The sequence below is a fragment of the Vidua macroura genome, chromosome 8 (genome assembly GCF_024509145.1).
Source record: "Vidua macroura isolate BioBank_ID:100142 chromosome 8, ASM2450914v1, whole genome shotgun sequence".
In the NCBI taxonomy this organism is placed as follows: domain Eukaryota; kingdom Metazoa; phylum Chordata; class Aves; order Passeriformes; family Viduidae; genus Vidua; species Vidua macroura.
The window spans coordinates 9848464-9865381 of record NC_071578.1 but is presented as its reverse complement, the minus strand read 5'-3'; the positions used below and the strand labels follow the sequence as shown (position 1 = coordinate 9865381).

At 37.6% G+C, this 16918-nt stretch overlaps 1 protein-coding gene across 5 annotated transcripts in view; it reads left to right on the top strand.

Moving 5' to 3' along the window:
- SHOC2 (SHOC2 leucine rich repeat scaffold protein) overlaps window positions 1-16918 on the top strand; it is a 64788-nt gene that overhangs the window by 30150 nt on the left and 17720 nt on the right. For all 5 annotated transcript variants that reach the window (XR_008438242.1, XR_008438241.1, XR_008438243.1 and 2 more), the window contains one exon: window positions 7862-7999. Coding sequence is in view for 2 of the 5 variants with exons in the window: in XM_053984446.1 (XP_053840421.1) it covers window positions 7862-7999 (138 nt within the window). In the remaining 3 variants the exon portion in view is untranslated. The remainder of the gene's footprint in view (window positions 1-7861; window positions 8000-16918) is intronic.

The window sequence follows — 16918 nt, the reverse complement described above, 5'->3', positions numbered from 1 at the left end:
TATATCCATATATACACTCACACACAAGCACACCAAGTGCAAGGCAGAACTTACCTGTTCACCTGGCTGTTCAATCTCTGGTGACATCCATGAGATAAAACCTCAACAGAAAGGTTTCCATGTGAAAACTTTCCCAAAAGACAATCTGGAGGGATAATTGTGGGGATGAGTTCACAAGGTGGACACCAGCTTCATCTCCTTATCTGGTAAATTGTCCATTCCACTGAGATCAAAAAGTGGAAGATTAGAATGGAAGAATATGAATACTTTGGTGAGTCAAGCAGTCAGCATGAGAAGGATGAAAACCAGAGGAATTGTCTTGGGATGAGGCCAAGCAAATGTTTCAGTTTGCAGGCTGTTACTTAAGCAAGCCTTTTGCATTTCTTATATTTGGAGTTTTATTGCATTCCTCCATGTTGTGTTGAAGGAATTGTTTTGCACAATCAAGTTGATAATATTTTCTTTGCAAAGACAAGGTTGCATCTTATACCAGTTTTGAATATTTTTGTCAAGTTATCACGCACAACTCAAATAGAAATAATATTGTCAACGTGGTTGAAATTACATTTACATAGTTTCTGCAAGTTTCTTGAGACTCCAAATATTGTGTTTTCTGTCTGTGAATGCAACTCCTTTTCTGGGGAGAATCTGGTCAGGGCTGTTCTGCAAGGGAAATATTTTTAGAATGTAATTCAGGGAATCTGCCTACACCAGACTAGGAATGTCTTTGAGACTCTCTTCTCTTCTTCTTTTCCCCCATCTACCCAATATTTAGATAATTGGTGGTTTCTTTTCTGCTTTGAAACTCTTTCGCATAACACTTGCACCTGTTTTGTTTTCAGTAGTATAGACAGTGGACCAGATGTGTGCAGCCACATTAGTTCAAGTCTACTCACTCCATGCTGAATGTGGTGCTTCCTTATTAAATGACTTGTTAGTTGCAAAGCTTTTCAGTGATGCTCTGAATTTAATTTCCTTTTTTTTTTTTTGTTTCTTTTGTTTTTTAAGCAGAGCTGATAATATAGAGAAATATTTGTTTACATTATTTGTATCTAAGAACACCTTCTTGTGCTTCATCAATTTGAAGGAAAAAGAAAATTGTGTTTCTGGGCTTAATTGGTGTGGTAATGTCGGCAAATAGTAGTTGAGAATTCTTCAATATATTTTTATTTTAATGTGATCAAAGCATGAAGTTGTGAACAGGAGTGGAATAAATATAGGCATTGATGCCTGCATGTTGGTCTCTAGAAGTCAGAGATAATGACCGCGTATTTCATCCAGTTCTGGTGGTTTTCTTGAGCTGCAGGAAAAGTTTAGAACTCCTTTTGACCAGCTTCAGCTTTAGTATCTGGGTTCTGATTATTGTGAAAGCTCTTGTGGGGATGCAGTTTTGTTTTGTCAGCTAGTCAAATTCCTCCTGATTACATTTTCTTCAGACTGGCTTTAGGATAATGATAAAGTAGTCCTGCCTTTTTGATCTGCTTGCAGAGCTTACTGGGATGATGCCACAAGTGTAATTCCAGTAGATGCTGATAGCTTGTTAGAAGTCCAGGGTTTTAATTTTTTTTTTTTTTTAATCAATGCTGCAATTATTTTAACTGTTTGTTATTTTAATAAGTCCTGAACAGAGGGAAAAAGTCACTTTCCTCAGGCTGCCCTTGCTAATGTCACCTGGAAGGTGGTTTGCCTTTATTATTTGAGAGCTTGCTCCACATTGAAAATGGATAGGATCCAGATGTTACCCCAGGTTCAGCATCACCAGGACCCCCTGGTCCTTCCCTGCAGAGCTGTTTCTCACCTCCTGGTGCAAGGTTGTAGCTTTTTTTAGGGTTATTCTCTGCTAGGTGCAAGACTTTGCCTTTGTCTTGGCACTCAAATGAGTTTCTGCTGTCCACCTCAAATCCTGCTTTGAGCCCTTGCTAAGACTTTTCTCTACATTTTGCATGTTTGTGATTTTGTTTGAACATGTTTTTAATTTTATTTGTATTTGTTGCTTTCAGTTATAAGCAATAAATAATAAGTCTTTGCTGTTGTGTCTTGTTGAAGCTTGTTTTAGAGCAGATTTTGAGTCTTTTTAGCTGAGGTTCTGTGGTTTTGAGTGGTTCCCACAACTAGATCCTGGTGTGCATTCTGCATATTGAGAATAATATTACTGTACTTACTTCTTACTTATCTGAATATTTTAACTTTGGTAGTCAGTAAGTCACTCATGACCATATTAAAATTGTATTCCTTCTCCTTGGTAACTCTTCTGTGTAAGTTAGAGTTGTGCAGTAATAATTCAGAATAGCTCTGACTGCTTACCTCTTCTTTTGGCAGTTGGTAATGCAGAACAAAGAGCTCAGGCTGTCTGTCACAGTGATGTACTTGGATTTCACGGAGAGGCAAAAGATACCAAAACTCTAAAATTGTATTTAATTTCTTTTCTAAAATCAGGAAGCCTGTCCCAAAGAATTTTGTAGACTGAAAATTCTTTTTCCTTTTTATTTTTTAATTTGGCAGCAGAGAACCAAGAGAAAGATCAATAACTATGAAAGTTGTGGGAACTGTTTATAACTTGTTCCCAGCGTTGCTGAATTTGGATAATTAATACTTACAAATTAGCTTACAACCAATGTTCTGACACACCAGCCTGAAGTCCCACTAATATTTGCGTTCTTCTCTTCCTTCTACTTTCCATAAGAGTCTTGATCCTCTTGCTATGTCATCTGGCCTAGGATTTATCATGTTGTGAAGGATTTCATAATATTCAATCTGCTTAAGCATGGGCAGGCATGTCATTAATCCAGTGGAAAACAGGCTACATTACAAATTGTGTTTGCCATCCAAGAGTGGTGTCCACTGCCTGAATTAGTGATTGGAGACACTGAAGCCTCTTTGCTATTGACCTATATACTCTCTCCAACTGTTAATTTGTGTGTACTTCAGAGTTTTTTGATGAAGGAGTATTTTGTGTTTCATATGGCCAAAAAGTTTTTTCAGAGTTTTGTAAGTCAGGGCATGTAACCTGACCCTCTTGTCATAACAGGTTTTCAAAGTTGGCCATGAAATGGGACTATAATTCTGCCTCATTATGCTGAAAATATTACTAATTTCATTGTCCTGGTTTTCTTAAAGCAGGTATATGTAGCATTGTCATACTACAGCATTTATTCTTTGTGTGGATTAGAACAACAGTGAGGTGATTGCTCACTGCACCTTTTTAAAGGATTGTTGAGGTGAATACTTAGCTGTATTTTAACAAGTTCTTTTTTAAATGGAAGGTGGTTGGAGTCTTCACAAACTATCTTCTCTGAAAAATGCATTTGAATTGTGTGATTTTTTTTTTTTTAGGGCCTTTAAAGTACAAATTTTTAAAAACTGCATGCTACGCTGTAACTGACTGTTTTGTGAAGATTATTTATAGAGAAAATGTTTTATGTTTTTCACATGAACATTGCTCCTACTTTAAAATCTTTTATTGTCAAGCCAACTAGTACATGCAATTCCTGTCTTCTTTCTTGGCAGACTTTGAGCTTTAATTGCTTTTTTTTTCTTTGCAATCACAGTGCAATATAGTAAAAAAAAAAAAGGCAATAAACTTCTCCCTTCAAAAAAACTAACTCCGAACCCTAGCATCCTCCTAGTTTATTTTTTAATTGCTGTGAGGGTGCTTATCCCTTCAATGCAGTTGCAAGTAGTCTATAGAGAATCCTTTATTCAGTACTGTGAGCTTAGAACTTGTCTGTTTTGGACATTATTTGTGGCAAAAATTCATTTAACCTGTGGTTAGTATTTCCCTAAAGCAGTGCTTGTCTTATTGTAGTGATTTTGGGTGTTTGAACAGTATTTTAGTGAAGTGATGCAGGAGTTGTCTGCATGATGAAAAGGAATGGGTTTTTCTTCAGGAAACTGCTTTCTGGTTAAGGCTGATTTTGATCTGCTGCACGTTTTTAGCTGACTTATTTCTGTTAAATCAACATTAAAAACATGTTTCAGCAAATTTTAGGTAGTAAACAAAAAAATTGCAAATGTTGATTCTTTTACTGTGAATAAGATCATAAGCTCCTTACTCATTAGACTTTTTTCTTTTTGTACCTGAACAAATCTTTGCTTTAGGAAAAATATTTTTGCCTTTTTTTTTTTGATTTTGACATATGCTTCTTACCCTGGCAAAGCAAAAATGACAGATTTCAGTTGTATCTTGGTGAAACTTTATTTTTTACTTTTTTTTTTTTTTCCAAGAAGCATTTCCTCAGTACAACTGCCACTGTTCAGACAATAAGAAGGACACTTTGACTCAGTGAAACATCAGCTCCTGGGAAGAGCATTATGCAGATGGCTCCAGTTCGGCCTCGTTGCATTTGCAGATCATTATCTGTTGTGTCAGTGCTCGTGCCATGTGTTTGTGCGCTGCAACTCCTGACAGAGCTGCTGTTGTGAGCAGTGCCGTGCACAGTGGCCATTCACAGTGGCCATTCACAGTGGCCATTCACAGTGGCCATTCATTCACAGTGCGCTCACTCAGCCGGGCAAGGAGCTGCCCCCAGAGTGTGGCTGCTGCTCGCCGTGCCCAGAGCCCTCCTCATCCCACGGTGGGATGTGTTCAGTAGTGCTGGTCACATGAACCGTGCTGTTGCTGTACTCAGAGCTCAGAACAGAGAGTTCCTCACCCAGGAAAACAGAGCTTAAAGAGAAGACAGGGCAGGTGGTGCTGGTTGGCCACAGGGCATGACCAGCATTGGTTTGTAAGGGACTGGACCCTTTTATTTCTTATTCCTCTGTTTTCCTACACTTGCCCTTCTATGCAACATTGATTCCTTCCTTTCCTGTTCCCTAAAGATTCCCTAGCTACTCTAACCATCCCTGGTTGCTCTTTTACACAGTAGGTGTTCAAGCCCCATGTGCAGTGACAGCCCTCAGTCTGCGCGGTGCTCTGAAGATCCTTTCCATTTACACAGTGTCTCGGGTCTCACACACACTTGGACATGCAGTGTTTTAATATTTTAGTGTTTGAGCTCTCAGGCCACAGCTGAGAGATCTCTGTATGCCTTTGCATGTGAAGATGTAAAAAACCATTTAGCTCAGTTGATTAGAGCATGGTGCTCATGACACCAAGGATGTGGGTTTGGTCTCCCTGTGGGCCATTCACTGAAGAGTTGGACTTGATCCTGAGTTTTTCAGTTAACCTCATTATATGTCTATTGTTAGAGTTATGAAGTGATTCTGAGACTTTCTTTCATTTTTATCTCAAATGGAGTGTTTAAGTTGATAGGCTGGGTTCATGCTTGTCACTTCTGTGATCTGAGTCTCTATCACATCACCCAAACGTTTTTCACCTTGTTAAGCATATTGAATGTAAGATTTTTTTTGCCATACATCATGGAGAGCAACAGGAGAAATGTACCTCGAGTGATTTTTTTGTTGACTTGCATGCTCTCTGTTGTGTCTCAGTAATTCAAGTCAAAGTTTTGAAAAAATTGCAGTGCCAACAGCATTTCATGTCCCCCCTCCTTCTACACGTAGAGTGGGCAATAAACCCATTTTGATGAAATGCTGTCAAACTATAAGTACACTATAAGTGTCAAAGAACACGATTCCTTACTGAGCAATGTGAATTAAAAGCTGAATATTTCTGTATCTCTTGAATTCCTTTCCTTAAGTCACTATGCTTCATGATAGGACTTTTGATTTCTGCTCTGAAGTCTAAAATTTGTTGGACAGTCCTCAATCTGTTTTAACATTCAGTATTTTTATTAAATGCTTACCAGTGTTGCTTTTAAAAATAATGCCTGCATCTTTAATGTGACAATATTAAGTATGGCTATCCACATTAAACTAAAGTGATTGCCCTTAATCTTCTACAGAGACATAGGCATTACTTTTCATTATTTTTCCTCCTCAGGATTAGGTAGTAAGATGTTTGTTTCAAACATTTAGCTTGCTGTTGTCAAAGATATCAGCAGGTGCAAAAATGAAGTGCAGCACATGTTGCTGCAAAATCCCCAAGTATTTCTTCAACTTCAGCAGATGTAGAGTGGGAAGAGTCAAGTAAATGAGAACTCGGCACGATGAAATGGAATTTATGCCATATTTCAAATTTGACATCATTGGTTAAGGTCTGAAGAGAAAACAAATGAAAACAGCAATCATGAAGGGAAAACTACTGCCTTGAAGTGTGTGAAGGTTCTTGAGTTACCTCAGTAAAGTTTTGTGAGGCTCTTTCTTTGTTTGTTTAAAGGGAGGGCTGTTTTAAGTCTTCCTCAAGCTTTTCTTCCTCCTATTGCATTCTACACTTTGCCTACTTTTTCCATGAATAATAAAGATACCATTGCCACAGACCATTAACTCTTGCTTAATTATTTCTTACATTTGCTTTCTTCTGCCTGGTAATGGCATTGACATGTGTGGGTTATACAGTGCTGGATACAGCACATTTAGCTGTTGCCTCTGGTTGCCTGGACTGCACTCGATTGCTGATGTAAGAGAGGGGACACACACAGTGATGGAGTAGCTGCTTGAGCACCAGCTTTACATTTCCATCTTCTTAGTTTCTAGAAAAATATCCAATTTTGGGTTAATTAGTGCAGGAAATAAGATATGTTAATGTATCAGTTATGTGTTAACAGTCTAAGAATAATGAAGCTTTGAGGTTGACTTTTTTCTTGGCCTTTCATAATTGTTCTGTGATACATAGTGAGTATTATGGCTACATGACGCCTGAACTCTAGACAGAGTCTGAATTCATATTATTTTATGATTTATTAAATCACCAGTTGTGTTTATCTGCTGACCTAATGAGTAGACACTCTACACATCAGAACTTGCCCAGGATAATCCTGCAGGCCTGTGAGAAAATCCTTGTGTCAAAGATACAATGCTGAAGCTTAAAAATAGACATTTGCTCCTCAAAAGGAATTTGCTACTCTTCCAAATTTGTTACTAACTGAGTCATGCTCTAATATACAAATGCCTCATCTTTGCTGGAGAGAGTAGAAGCTGTTCAAATCATATGCATTAATTTCACCTCTATCAGTTACAAAAAATGTGAATACATATATCTGTATTTATGCACAAAGTTGTTTTTTTCTTTTTTGCAAACCCAACAATCTTTTGCTCAGAATGCAGTGTGTTTGATATAAAAATAGGTGAAACTACTGTTCAGAGAGTTGTGCCTAGCTGTGCTTTTAAATTAATTTATAAATGTCAGAAATGAAGCAGTTCTGTGTGAAGTGGCTCTAAACTCCAAGCAAATCCAAACCTTTTCAATGCTTAACAGATAAGCTTTTTATTTCAAACTTTTATTTGCTGTAGGTCTGCTTGCATGCACTTTACTTATCATAAGTTGTCTTTTTTGTGATGACTGTCACAGATGTTCAAAATGTTTAAAAATAACATTCAGGACTTTGGATTATCTAGGTTGTCAGCCAAATAATTTTTCTGTCTCTTAATTGTTGATTTTGTGCCTGAAAGTAATTAATGATATAAAAACAGATCTTAATTTCTCAAAATTTACTACAATTAATTTACTTAGTGATGTTTTAAACTTCTGACCAGCCTGAAACAAGTGTAAGATGCAAGTTTTGTACTTGTATTCCACAGCTTGAACTGTCAGAATAAAATCAATCAATAAATAACATTTCTTTGGAGAATCTATTAAAACTTTATCTGAGCTTTTCAAAATTGTTGATCAGGTTCTAGATCTGACTGATGAAATTATGATCCGGTAATACCTTATTTTGTATGTATAACTTCATGGTAGCAGTAGCTTTTTTTCAGCTTATCCCAAAATCCGTCTGATTCTATTAATCTCTGTGTGGAGGTCATTGTTGAGAGCTGTACATTAAAGTCCTTTATGTTTTGGTTTTCCTGTGTGCTTTAGGTGAGTTGTGTAACCTCATAACGCTGGATGTAGCGCACAATCAGCTTGAACATCTTCCAGAAGAGATTGGAAGCTGCACGCAGATCACCAACCTTGACTTGCAGCACAATGAGCTCCTGGACCTGCCAGAAACCATAGGTATGTGAAGAAGCTGGAGAAGAGAAAATAAATCACTATTCCAAAATGCTCATTAAGGGGAACAAATTTAAGAATGAGTGCTTGTTGGTGTCTATAGGATGACTGGTGTTCAGCTCAACACAGCTTCACACTTGAGATTTAAAGCAAGGTGTGCTTGTTATCTTAAATTTTACCTTAAATAATTTAAGAATGAGAGTTACAATGAAAAAAATCAAAATCCATTACTTCTAAATCTTAAGGTGTTCTGTGGATATAAGCAAATGTCTACTTCTTGTTCATTCTGTAATGAAACTGAGGAGATAAAGAAGTGAAAGGCTCACTTATAGTTGAAGTGTAGTACTTTGGCAGATAATTTTAACTTACATCTTTGCCTAAAGAAAAATAGAAGTAAAATCATAAATGTTTTATATTAATTATGTATATGTTAGGTTCTTTGGTGGAACATCTAAAAAAATCTCCCAAGTCCACAAGATCATCATGCTCTTATGCAATAGAATGCAGAGAGTTTGCAACCTACATTGGGAATAATAGACTAAGATAAACACAGTCCTGGTTGGTTTCAGAATCGCATATGGGATAAAGCATAAAATATGCCTTTTCCTATCTCATTGAATCAGTTTTAAAAAGATGGCTGCTGTGATTGAAAAAGATTAAAAACAAGGTCACCATGATTTTAAGTTCTGTCACCAGAACATATTCAGAAGAATGAACATTATCAGTTTAATGGTATTCAGTGTTGAGCACTTCTTAATGTACTTTAATGCTTAGTAAAGTGAGGAACCATTTAATGACACTCTGGCTTTTCTACTAGCAGTAAACTGTTGAGGATGAAGTCACTGTGACTTGTGTTTGAGAAAGTTTGACCTGAGCAGAGTTTACACTGATGATGTCTCCACTGGAACTAAACTTCCTTCCTGGATTGATATTTTTAAACTCTGGAGATCTCATTCCATCTGGAGTTTGCATCTAACTTACACCATTCATAAGTACAGCCTTTATTTTTGTTGCTATTTTGTAAATCTTGCTGAATGTTGTTTAACATAACACTTATGTGTAGTGTGTGTGTCACATTTAGGGAGTGAGTTCCCTGGATAAACTGTTAATATTATGGGAAAAATTCTCTAAGCTTATAGACTAATGCTGTTAATTCCTGTGAAGAGTAGTAGTATGATTTACTAAGTTGTTTAGTGCCTGGTAGTCACTGAACTTCTCAAAGGACCAGAAAAATCTCACTTGTAATATGCTGCAAGACTGTACTTACAGGGAAAGGTCTCTGAGTAGGAGAGGCACAAAGTTATTAGGCAGTTAAGTCTTGTGATAGATAGGGAATTGCTCACTCTGCAGTCAAGGTAGTTTGGACCCACCTATTTCTTCAGAAAGTTTCTGTAAGCTTAGGTGGTTTCTTTTGAGTCAGGTTCATACCTGGTTGGACTGGATTTCTATTTTCTTTGTTTAGTTTTTTCCTTGTACTGTCTCTATAATGTTTAGAAGTTACTTGCTTTTAAATGTTGGTAGTTGTCTCTTTGCATGCTTATCTGAGCTGAATATCAATGTTTTAGAGCTCAAGAAACCACCAAAGATAGCTGAATAATGGTAGGAGACAGGAGTGAGCCATCGTGTCGTTAACCTTCCTCTAGTTCAGTTTTGCTCCACTGGAAAATCTCTCTTGTCAACAGTAAGTTAAAAAAAATATTTAAATAAGAACTTAAAATCAGAAATCCGTGTTTGTGCCTCATGTGGTTTGCAAACAGAATTTAATAGTGAAGGGAAAGCTTTAGGTTCCATCTTAAATGATAATGATCAGCCTACATTATGCATGTTGCAGAAAAGGCACTGTAGCCAGTTCAGCAACATTGGCTTTATTTCTTAGTCATCGCAGTTTTGGTTCAACATATGAAAGCAAGTTGCGGCATGATTTTTAGATTACAGCTTGCTTTGTGGTTGGGATTGTTCAGCGAGAAACTTTGAGTGCTGAGAAAAGCCCGGCGAGTCAATGGCGCGTGGCCGCCTGCGTGCGCGGCTGGGGCGGCTCTTGGGCCTCTCCAGCTCTCACTGCAGTTTCTGTCTCTGCCTGCTGTTTGCCAGGACTGCCTTTTCTTGCAACATTTCCATGCTTCCAGGTGTCAGGATGCTCGCTGTATGAGTGCTGTTAATGGTTCTTAGTTCAGTCAAACTCCGGGTTACAGACCAGGGGCAAAACAGACCAAGCACATTTGCTCGTTGTAAGAATTTGATGTTCTGTGAGCCCATGAGCCTCCTGTTGTGGACCAGGCTTTCCATTACTGCCAGGTCTGTCCCCTCCTCCCCCACTGACACCCTTTTGATTGAGGCCTCAGTTTTTCTTGAGAAGGATGTTTTTGTCACGCTGCTTTGAAAAACAAGCAGCCCCCTTTGCTTTCTATTTTTCCCTCCCCTCACAAAGGACCCCTTTCCTTCCCCTTCATATCTTAAAGTATCTGCTGGACTATCTAAACAAGTTTTACCACAGAAAGATTTCAGAGTCTGCCTAACTTATAAAACAGCTTGTTTCTACTGAAATGTGCTGGAAATGTACTGAAATGTGCTGGAGCTGTGAGAAAGGGACGTGAGGGTGTCATGCAGGGGAGTGGCAGGGAAGGGATTATGCATCAGCAGTGATTACAGAGGTTGCAGAGCCAATATACCACTCTGTAAAAATATCAAGTTCTTCTCTCAATTAATGCTGTAGAAGCATGCTTTTGTGTAGTAACAAATGTCGATTTTAGATATTAGTTGTCAGGAAGTGACCTAATGCCTTGCTTTATAGATATTGGCTTAATACATTCATATCTGTATTTCTGTTAATTGAAAATTGTAAAGTACTTTTTATATTAGATCATTTCCTGTAAGAAAAATGAGCTTTGTGGAATGGCTTAGCACATTCTGAGAGTCTCGAGCCCAGAATCAAAATCAAAATCATAGTGGGGTCATAGCTGTTTAGTGTTTTCATTGCAGATTGCACCCCACCACCATGTTGTGGTGGTTTTGTTTTTGTTTTTGTTGTTTTTTTTTTTTTTGTTTTTGGTTTTTTTGTTTGTTTTGGTTTTTTTTGTTTTTGTTGTTTTTTTGGAGCGTGGTGGAATTGTTAGCTACTTTCATATACACAGTGCCTTATCTCTGTATACTTAGCTAGCATGCTAATATTTCCAAAAGTTATATAGAAGAAGGTCAACAGCATACCATTTATATAAAAATTATTAATTGAACTTCTGAGACTGGAAACAAATTTTGGGTGGAGCTTAGATAATTTTGTCCTGCAAATACCACATAGTGAGTGTTCCCTCTTTGAACTTCTAATTTTAGTGTTCTGTACAAATGTGTTCACAATTTCATATGTAAAAGCATAGAAAAACTGATTTGAGAAGGAAATATAACAGAAATAGAGTTACAGCTTTTAATACCAGATTCTTCATCTGCTTGTAATTTTCTAGTTTCGTGTGCTTACGTGTGCAGTTTGATTATAGTCAATGTGCCATATTCACAGGCATCTAAGGCAACAGAAATTTTAATAAGAAAAAGAACAGTGAGTTTTAAATGTTCCAAAATTATACTTCAAAAGCACAAAAAACTCTGTCAATAGACACACTTTCCAGTGTCTGACATAGCACTGTTCCTAAGAGATGGTTAGGAAAATGGGAAGTGTATTTACAGCTCTACACTACCCTCCTGCCCTTCTCTGTGGCACTGTAGCTCAGAAGCTGAAATCACAACTTTCATGAAATTAAATAGTACTTATTGATTGGTTTTGCTGGTTGAAATTGTGCTCCAAACCACGCTTCTAACCTGTTTAACCCCAGTGTACCTCTGAGAGCACTGCTGTGCTCTTTAAACCTACAGCTGATAAAACATGAAGCGCTGACTAGAACTAGACATATGGAATTGGTACGGCAGAGGTTATGCAAAATTGTGGTTGAGCGCTTTAAGTCCCTAGAAGTAATGATATTTCTGAAGAAATGTGAAACTACTTTAAACTGGTATTTTAAATTTGGAAGGTTTAGCAAAAGCAGGAGTCTTGTTCTGAAATGTCTGAGCACCTGCAGCTCCCTCAGTGATCGGGGGCAATGTTCAGATGTGACTGATGGGTTTGATGTGGTTAATTACTCACTGTTCTGATGGAGCAAAGTGTAGAGGCTTCTGCTCCAGCATTCACAGCAATATTCATATTCTCAACATTTAAGCACTACCTTGTGCTTTGGTCAGTGAGCATTCTGTTTTGTGGCATCAAGCTTCTTCCCATAGGCTCACTTTGGGAGAGCTGATCAACATTTGGTGCTTTGTCTAAGGTTTTGTTCTTGGACTATGTTGTTAATTAAACTTCTTTAATTGGATTCGGCTAGTATTGGGCAATTGCAGTAAGTCCAGCCTTTTCTTTGTCTGATTGAAAGCAGTGGCTGCCACTCTCATGCTCTAATTTTTGCATTACTTTGAGCCCTGTCTAGTTATGGTCTCATAAAGGAAAACTTCTGGTTCTTGTTGCCTTCAATTCTAGACTTAGTAAATGTAAAGTACCGAAATAGTCTGGAAAATGTCAGGTGGAGGGTAAATGGGAAGTGACTTGTTTATTTTGTCCTCCAAGTTCAGAAGGGCAGGCATGAGGCTGTGAGGTTGTTGCATCACACTAGTGAAGATCAGACAGTGCTGCATGTATTGGGCAGGGGACATTTGGGTCTCAGTGTTTGCATGGGCTGATGCAGATGCTAAAAGCTCATGGTGTGATATGGCAGTTATGCAGAAGAAAATCATAACAGTTGCTTCTACATTTGAGAAGTCACTGTTGAGTCTTCCCTCACTCTTCAGGAAGTTTCAGGGTGTCCTTTCCCCTTTCTTTACGTTCTTCTCACGATATCTGCTGTTGGACAGCATTCAGCTGCAGGGAAGATACAGAGTAGAACCCTGGTCTCCATGAAATAATTCTTGCATTACTTAATTAGCTAAAATTGTAAAGATATATACATGTGTTGTATATTTTATATGTTAGCTTTATATTGTAGGGCAGACTTAAAAAGTTAAACACATCTTTCTCTTAGGAAAGGTTAATGTTTTTATCACATTGCCAGTTAGGTATAAACTGTTCATACAATGATTTACATTTATATATATCTTTACTTTCATTGATAGCTTAAAATAAGGTCCAGCTGTTGTTTCTGTCTCTGTTGCAATGTGAAGTGTTTTGTATTTTTGTATCATTTTCAGCTAATTATAATTTATGTTTTAATTAATACATTTCCAATACAAACCTAATATAGTTAAATACATACGTATTACTTTCATTAAAGGTTAGGATAGCCTCTTGTGGCTAATTAATTCTGAGTTTATTGATTCAATGTATTTATGAAAATATTTTTTATTTTGTATTTTGTTTGGATATTCATCCTAAGACTAGAGTGGGGACAGTTTATTTTAGTGAATGCATGTACCTTCACACAGTAATTAGATGCGGAGACCAGTGTGTACGGATGTATTATAACTGCAGCTCAGCATTTTCGGAATGATTAGTATACTTCAGAAAGAAAAATCCTAAAATCTTATTTTCTTTATGTGAGAAGCAGGCACAAGGGAAGACTGATTCAAAGGAACACATCAGAATTGAGACAAGTGGGTTTGTGAGTTACTTGCATTTTGATGAACGCATAATAAATGAGATTTAAGTTGAATTTTCATCTAGACAGTTTCAGAAACACGTCACTAAGAGTTTGTGCTCTCTAGCATTATGCAGGTGTTGTGTGTACCTGAGTCTTTGCTCAGGTTTTGCAAGTATCTTGTGTGCATCTTTCACACAGTCAGCAACGTTACATTCTGGCATCAGAACTGGAAAATAACTGACTGCCTGTGGTCACGACTTAGCGTTTTAATACTGATATGATGAGGGAAGACCTGTCTTTGGATGATACCATTAGACTGAAAATAGAGCTCTTTGCTCTCTTCAGATGGCATTTAAACTCATAGGGGTCATAGAGACTAATTTAAAATTTATATTAAATAGCTTTCTAATAGATAACATCTTCATCAGAACTCCTGAACTTTGCAGAAAGAGGATAATGTGCTTTGGTTTGAGTAGGGCAAAAAATGATGGACCCTGCTGACTTTGGTAATTTGTGAATTTGATTTTGCCTCCTACACTGGTCACCCTGGTATATCAGGAGGTATTGGTGACTGAAAAGAAAAATTAAAATACACTAAAGGTCACTTTACTGTTAGACCAGTAAAATTAAGTCAAACTTTGTATTGTAATTAACTATACTTTTGTATTTGGAACAAAATAATTGCATTTCATGCTTTGGCTTTGGTAATTAGTAGCAATGATCAGGAGGGATTCTTTTCTCTCCTGCAGTTCTGCTAAGAGTGGTTGCCCTCCCACCCCCATCACCTTTCTGTCCCCATTCCTGATTTTTCTAGGGCATCAGTCTTTAGCTAGAGCATTTTAAACATTAGAGATGTAGGGATTGTAGAAGGGATTTGTTGTCTCTCAGATGACGGTTGGTGACACAAATTTAAATTTGTACAAACCTACAAGCTTTGATTTAGGAATAAGGTGCCCCAGACCAGATGAATAATGTCTATGGGATTTTGCTCTGCAGCAAGATCACTGAGATCTCTTTCGGGGTGTCTTGTTGGACAAAGTCATTTTGTGCTGTTGCTCTCTGCTTGTGGAGTGCAACAGAAGGTTAAACACTTTATCGAAGTCTTTCGTTGTGCTCTACAGCTATCAGGGGAACTGGTTTGCTTTCTGATAAGAGATTAGATTAAACACACCAACAGCTCCTTTCACCTAAAAATCTGTTATACAGTTAAAAAGTTGTCACAGAGTTTGGCTGACATCTGGAAAACTAGTAATAGTGTGGTACAGACATCTTCTGACTCAGGGCTATTTTAGACCAGGAGCCACTGTTGAAATATTGGAATGCAGTATTTAATCTCTGTCCACAACTGCCCATCTCTAGCATGTTTGCTATCTCCTATACAATTTGAAATTTATTTCATATTGTCATCTTTCTTATTCTCACTGCAAAATTAATATCATGTGGTGTATTAAATTTATGTATTTTTTTTTTAAAGTGACATCAAGTTTAATTTTTTTAAAAAAAGTATTATTAGTTTTAGCTGTACTTCTTGCTTTCAGTTAGGTAAAAATGACACCTGTATCTTTTGTATGCAAACCAGCAATTTTTCTTTGCTAGGAGAATATCCCTCAGTGAATTAAGCACATGGCACTCTATGAAGTAACGTGGCCATGTGAAACATGTTCTTTAGCAGGTGACTGCTCATTGTGTGCCAAGTTGAGTCAAATCAAAATCTAAGAATATTTGTACAAGTTATGCCATCTGAAATACTTCATCGTGCTATGTTGTTTGTAGCAAGTTCCTGCAATTTTCTATTGTGTGCTGAAGTTCATGTATGTTGTTGATAATGATCTTGTGGGGTTTTGATGTGCACAGCTCTTGTAAGTCCAATTTGTGTTTTTAACTTTATCTGTAGAAGTTTTATCTAGTGAACAGATTTTTAAATTGAACTGATGCTTTTGGGTTATTTCAAAGAAAGCAACTGATCCTGATAGCAAATTAGCTTAATGAACTAAGTTTCACATTAATAATGATCTTTCATCTAAGGAGAGGGAATTTGAAGGATTATTTTAACTAAGGGAGTAAAAGGAAGAGGTGTGGTAAATCTCAGAAGAAGAGAGTATTTATCACTCTGTTTAAAAAGCACTAGTAGGACTTTGAATTAGGAATTTGTATTTCTTTATATTATTCAGCTTACCAGTTCTTTTTTTCCCGATTTTGAAAGACTTAAAAAAGAGGTGTAGAGACCAATTCAGGTGGTCTTTCTAAAAAAAATATTGTTTTGTTAGTGTAGTTTCCTGCTTTATTTCCTGTCTTCTCTCTTTTTTTTGGGGGGGGGGAGGGGATTGGCAAACACCTGTTTTTCCTTTGATTAATATATTTGAAGTACCCTTAATAAAGAATTAATTTAAACCATTTCTTTCACATCCCTTTTATTGTATCAGTTTAATATTTCTGGATTTGCATGCTTCCAAGGGTTTTTCATTCACTTCTGTGTAAATGAAGCAGCTAATCCTGAGAGACATAAAGTCATTCCAGTGAAGGGATTATGAATTCTGTGCTTAGGTTGCTTCAACCATGAGAGCTGGCATCTGCTCATGGGTGTTAATACTGTGCTGGTGAGAAAATGGTCCTGAGACAAGGCATCTGTGAAACCTGAATCCCAAGAGTAACTGTTTCTGACAAAAGCTGGAGTAAAGCAAGTGACTTTTCAGTGACTTGCTTAGGCCTGGTGTGAATTTAGGGCTTAGTCAGGCTTTGCAATCTTATTTTAGAAGTACCAGTGAATAAGGCAGTTGAGTTTACAAGGGTTTTCATAACAGGCTCTCTAAGAAAACAAGTTGGAAGGTGTTTTGCTTGCTGCTTTTCCTGCTGGTATTTGCTTTTCACTTGTGGTTACCAAACTGTCACGTACATGAACATCTAGTGCAGTGTTTTCTGAGTCATTACCTGCGAGGGGCTGGTTCAGAGCAGCTGCTGAGGTACGGCTTCAGTGACAAAAGTACAACTGCAAATGGTCCTGGTGACTGACTGAGCTGATCATGATCAGTTGCTGCCTTCCTTGCCTTATTCCTTAGACCTAACCTGAGAACCCATCAGCAGATACCTAGTGCTGTTCCATCTTGGAAAGCAGGAGCTGCGGTGGAAATGATGGAGATGAGTGCAAGCACTGTAAAGCAGCTCCAAATACGGCTATCAGCTAGGTAACCCTGAGCTCAGGGAGCTGTAAGTGGGATCATTTGATGGATCAGTGCACCAGGTGTGGTCTTGGGCATCTTGCAACAATTTCTGTGCTAAAACAGTTCCTCACTTGGTTTTCATGTTAGCCAACTGGCCCCTG